Raw genomic sequence first — 5517 nt, 5'->3', positions numbered from 1 at the left:
AAGGCTCTGTGACCCCTCAGGAAACGGGGCTTTCCTCTGGGGAGCAGCTAAAAGCCCCAGGTTATTTCTAGCTTTGTAAATCAGACAGCAAAAAGAAACTGCTACCCCATCACTGGCCTGTTCCACACCACCACCACCAGGGAGGAAACCTGGTTGACAGACACAGGAAACCCACCAGGATAAGAGCAGGAGGGGAGCAGAAAGAGGAGCCAATAACCAGAGAGAAACTCGTATTTGTTCAGTCTTCAAAATAGTTTATTCCAGAATCCAGGATGAGTGCTGTTTGATATGTAAGTGTGGCTGGGTGAGCAGAATCCAGGTAATTAAGCCTGGCAGCCACAAGCTTTCTGGACACAGAGGGAGAAAGCTTTGAGTGCATTTCCTCATTCAGCACTGAGCAGACCATATGCCCAGCTCTGGGTGGGCCACCATAGGGGTGAGAATATACATAAGGCCCAGACACAATCCCTGCCCTCTAAGGGTTACAGTCTACAGAAGTCACGGAACAGGGACACAGAGGCACCAGCCAGAGCAGCGGATGCCCAGCACAGAAGGGCCTTCTGCCTCTTCCCCAAGCTGCGTCCTGATTCCACACCTTTGCCCAAGGCCTTCTCCATGCCTGGAAAGCCCTCCCTTTTCAGCTCCTGTATTTCCTGCAAAGCTCACCTCGAGGGTCCTTTCTTAAGAGCAGCCTCCCCTGACACTCCAGGGGCTAATGCTCTCTCCTCCCTCCTCCGGGTGGTCATGTCTACTTTTATCAGCTTACATGCCAAGATCAAATGACATCATATTTGTAAGGCACTCAGCACAGTGCCAGGCAAATAGCAGGCTCTTAATTAATGCTTCTGCCCTACCCCCACTCCCCCCCCCAAAGCTGTCCCAGTAGATCGTGAGATCCTTAGCCCCTAAAACAAACTAGATACAAATGCCGACGGCTATCTCCTCCTGTACAGTCACAGAATGTCAGCTCCCTGAGGGCAGGAGATACGTGCGGTAATTAAGCATTTAAGCTGTCTGCTATATACAGGGCACAGTGCACATTTAGGGTTCTGGTGCTGGACAAAGGAAGGGCAGCTTCTTCCCTCAAGGAAGGCCCCAATCTGCCTCCAACACTGACACTGACATCTTTAGCACAGAACCCAGGACGGCGGCCAACGCATAACAGGTTTCTTAAATCGCCAGAGAGGTTTTGCCACCTACAGATCAGAAGGGAATATGAAGCAATCAACAAACATTTATTAAGCGCCTACTATGTGCCAGGCACTGAGCTAAGCCCCGGGGATTCAAAGAAAGGCCAAAGATGATCCCTGCCCTCAGGGAGCTTACAGTCTAACGGAGGAGATCACAGGCAGAACAAATACATACAAAGCAAGATCTGCACAGGACAAAAAGGCGATGGTTAGCAGAGGGAAGGCAGGGGAGTTGAGGGGTGACGCAGGCTTCCTGTAGAAGGCTGGGACCAAAGGAACCTGGGGATGTCAGGTCAGAGCAGAGGAGGCTCGGGGGGCGGCCAGAGAGAACGGCCCAACAAGAGATGGGGGCTTCTCATTCCTAGGGCAGCCAGAGGCTCAGGGTCCCTGGCTTAAAGACCGCAGCGTGGGGTGTGAGATGTAGGAAGACTGAGGAGGTGGGAGGGTGGATCGTGAAAGGCTTTGGGCACCCAGAAGCATCTTGTATTTGATCCTGGGGGCCGCAGGGAGCCCCTGGAGTTAGAAGAGGGAGTGGCATCATGGGACCTGGCAAGGCAGGAGGATTAGGAATCTTTGGCTTGTTTTAGCAAATGGAAGCTGCCTTAACAACAATGTATTACCCTGTGACCTGCAGCAAAGACTCCTCCTCTCATCTGGAAATGAAGGGGCTGGACCAGATGAGGAAACTGCGGCATCAAGGCAGGGGCAGCCTGTGGCCCCCAGGGAAAATGCTTTTTATTTTGACTGAATAGAAGGGAAAAGAAGAGCTAACTTTTTCATAGCTGTGCTTTAATTTAAGTCCCTTCCAGTGTGAGGGCCTGTCATTCTAAGTTAAAATGTGTATTATGTTCTTTCTGTAAAAAATGCAATCCAAATGTGAATACTTGGAGATCATGCCCCACCCCGTTGGGTCTGATTTTTCATTCACACAAGTCTGCATAGTCTTCCCCACCCCAATGCCTCCTTGTGGTCCAAAGGTGACCCCGGATTTTCAAAGGCTGTCAGTAAAGCCAGGTGGCTGGGTGGCCACAAGGCCAGGGATCAAGAAGCCTCCTCTTCCTGAGTTCAAATCCAGTCTCAGACACTCACTAGCTGGGTGACCCTGTTGGCCTCAGTTTCCTCATCTGTAAAATGGGCTGAAGAAGGAAATGCAAACCAGTTTAGTGTCTCTGCCAAGAAAAACCCAAATGGGGTCATGAAGGGCTAAGTGACCATGTCAGCAGGGCATGGGCTCTGGAAGCTTCCTGTACAAGGTGCAAAAGTCTGAGGCTGGAGGTGACGGGCACAGGCGGCCCTGCCCCAGAAGTTCTGACTGTGAAAGTGAGATGTGATGGGGGTGGCATGGTCAGAAAAGGAGGAAGAGCTGAGGCAGCTGGTAAAGGAGGAGAGATGGGAAATGAGGGAGAGATGAGTCTGGAGGACGGAGGGTGAATCACAGAGCACACACACACACACACACACGCACACATATATACATACCACACACACACTCATACACACAGACACATATACTCAGAGATTCTCTCACACTCCCATACATACACACATTTACACACATGAGCACACATGAGCGTGCACACACACACACACACACACACACACACACACTTAGAACAGAAAATGTGGACAGTGAGTTGGGCCTAGAATTAAAAAGGAGAGGAGACTGGAAGACAGATTCATTGACATGTTTGAACATTATTTTTTTTCCATTTAATCAAAATGGAAACGGTTCAACTTTGAGGGTTCTAGGTGGGAGACGTGGCCCATACTGGGTCGATCAGTATTTGTGGTGAATGCTGATTCTCTTTTATACTTTTTTAAAATCGAGTCGTCTCTGTCCCCTGGGGCCTGAAAGGGGGCGCTTGGCATTATGAGGAGCCCCCCCAGCCCCACCCTCCGCAGCTGCTGCAGAGGCAGGGACACATGCTGGGATGGGCTGGGGCCTCCTATCAATGGCCAGCAGCAACTCCCGTCCCTCACAGATTCCTCCTTAACGGACAGGCCAGAATGCGCTTGCTGATTCCTCTCCCCAGTGATTTCTTCTATAGTCCCTCATCTTTCTCCTTCCCCCTCTCCTACCTTTGCCCCTGCTGGTCAGGGCTACCCAGCACGAGGTGTTCCTCAGACCACATAAAGGAGGGAGTCGGGGTCAGGGAGGAGAGGAAGCAGAACAGCCATGATGCTAAAAGAACTCACATTCATACAGTTCCTCCACCTGCCTTTGCTGGTGAGGCAAGGGCCTATGGGTGCAGAATGGCGCACACAGGGGAACAAAATAGCTGCCCCAGCTGGTTTCACTTAAATGCTCTTCTCTGTTACAAAGGAATGTTCAGTGGGGGAGCGATTTCCAGAAAGGACTGGCTACGCTCTGTAGTGCATCGCAGAAGGAAGATGTAAGGGACACGCCAGTGGAGAAGAGAGAACAGATGAGAAAACCTTCCATCTCCCTCTGAGCTCCTGGGCCAAGGCTGACGGATGACACAGGAGAAGCCTTCCTGGGAGGACTGTCCCTCCTCTCCCCAGAGAGGCGGGCAGATTGCGACCTCCCTCAAGTCCTCACTTACTCAAAGTAGGCACAGCACGGCTGGCATCATCATCCAGGCTAAAAAATAAATCTGGTTCATCTGCACAAAAAGAGCCCAGGACTCCCCCAGAGCCCCCAAGGCACTCGTGGGATCAGCCCCAGAGTAGGGATCCCATCCCAAGCATGGCCCTTGCACTCCTACGGGCCCACCAGCAGCAGGGGGAGGGGGGGCGGCGCAAAGTCCACACCAACATTCACACTGCTTGTGGCAGTGCTCACGGAACAGGCAGCGGCTCCTTCCACATAGATGGGCGCGAGTGGTTGAGAAATGAAAACAGTTCCAACGTAAGGAAGCCCGTCCTCTCTCCTTCCCTTGCAAGGGCCCACAGGTGACGTCACTCCGAGGGCCTTCCTGGCACGGCCGTGCCCGGGCTGAAGATGGGGGCAGGGAACACTGCTGTCACCTACAGAGGTGTAGGTGAGGATGTTGTAGCAGCTTCTCCACTAATTCTGCTTCCGTGGGCTCCTCCAAGACATCCCTGCAGGAGGCACAGGGAGAGAGGCTCCAGACCCAGAAGCCCACTCCCGGCCCAAGATCAAGCCACCACCAACAGAGCACCCACTATGCGCTAGGCCATAAAGGCATGAGGGAGACAGCTCCTGTCCTCAGAGAGCTTACATTCTCAGCTCTTTAACAGAATGGAAGGTCCCTGGGGGCAAGTCTATATATATATATATATATATATATATATATATATATCCTCGAGCCTGGCACGCAGTAGGTGCTTAGTGAACATCTGTCTGATCAGACTGAAGGGTCCCCACAGAAGGGCCCCTGGCTACAGATGAGGAGGGGCCTGGGCTAAATCTTGACCGAAGCCAAGCCCCCAATGTCCCCCCAGCTTCCCCACCCGGCTTCCCCATCTGGCACATCACAGGCCTGGAAGCAGGGTTTCTGCCAGCTCAGGGACCTTGACTGAGCATTCCCCACTCCTGGAAGCGCCTGGCACACAGTAGGCACTTTATAATGTGGACTGGTCCCAGCCAGCCAAGGGGAAGAACAAGTCCCACTGTTGCTCAGAACAACCTTATTCCTGAGCTTGGCTCCAGAGGAGATCGGGGGTCAGAGGCAGAGGGAAGGTGAGTTCAGTGGTCAGAGCCCCTCCAGGCTTGTGGCAGAGGGGCCTTCCACCGTGCCCCCCACCCACTGACTCCCCACCCAGGCCCCTCACACAGGCTTTCATGAGGGAACAGGTGCTGGCACGCAAGATCCTGCCCCGGCACTGCTTACCGAAACATAAGTTCAACCGTCATCTGGTACGGAGCCTGGCACATCCCGGGGACAGGCTGCTGCTGGCCTCGGCGGTCCCACTTGTGAATGAAGTTCTGGGGGGAAGAGGAAAGGGGGAGGGATCTACACCTGACCAAAGGTGTGTGAGACAGTCCTGTGTGACTCAACCTCCCCCACGGACCCTCACAGCCGCTGACTTAATTCTCTGGGGAATAGACTGGAAGGGCCCTCTAGCCCAACCCTGCATATTATACATTACATGTTACACATGAGGAAGCTCAGGCCCTTCTCCCTCCACCCCCCCAGTTGTAATCCTAACCCTGGGCTCAGCCAGCCACAAAGACTCAGGAAGGGAGACAGGACAGGAGGGCCCCTCCCCCACAGCCCTGCCAGGTTTTTGTTTGGTTTTGTCCAGGTAATCAGGGTTCAGTGACTTGCTCAGGGTCACACAGATAGTGACTGTCAAGTGTCTGAGGCCAGATTTGAACTCAGATCCTCCTGAACTCCAGGGC

At 53.1% G+C, this 5517-nt stretch overlaps 1 protein-coding gene across 1 annotated transcript in view; it reads right to left on the bottom strand.

The window, feature by feature from the left end:
• Window positions 1-233: 233 nt before the first annotated feature.
• The window catches only part of TPCN2 (two pore segment channel 2), a 39009-nt gene continuing 33725 nt past the window's right edge, over window positions 234-5517 (bottom strand). Inside the window, exons 24-25 of the mRNA XM_069066537.1 lie at window positions 5006-5100; window positions 234-4253 (exon numbers count right to left, since the gene is read on the bottom strand). Of these exons, the coding sequence (XP_068922638.1) occupies window positions 4175-4253; window positions 5006-5100 (174 nt within the window). The 3' untranslated portion in view covers window positions 234-4174. The remainder of the gene's footprint in view (window positions 4254-5005; window positions 5101-5517) is intronic.

This window comes from Petaurus breviceps, unplaced genomic scaffold (genome assembly GCF_028583685.1).
Source record: "Petaurus breviceps papuanus isolate PSGF00001 unplaced genomic scaffold, PetGlider_PUasm1.0 90721, whole genome shotgun sequence".
Taxonomy (NCBI): Eukaryota; Metazoa; Chordata; class Mammalia; order Diprotodontia; family Petauridae; genus Petaurus; species Petaurus breviceps.
Note: the sequence above shows the minus strand (reverse complement) of the source record. Positions and strands in the feature narration are given on the sequence as shown.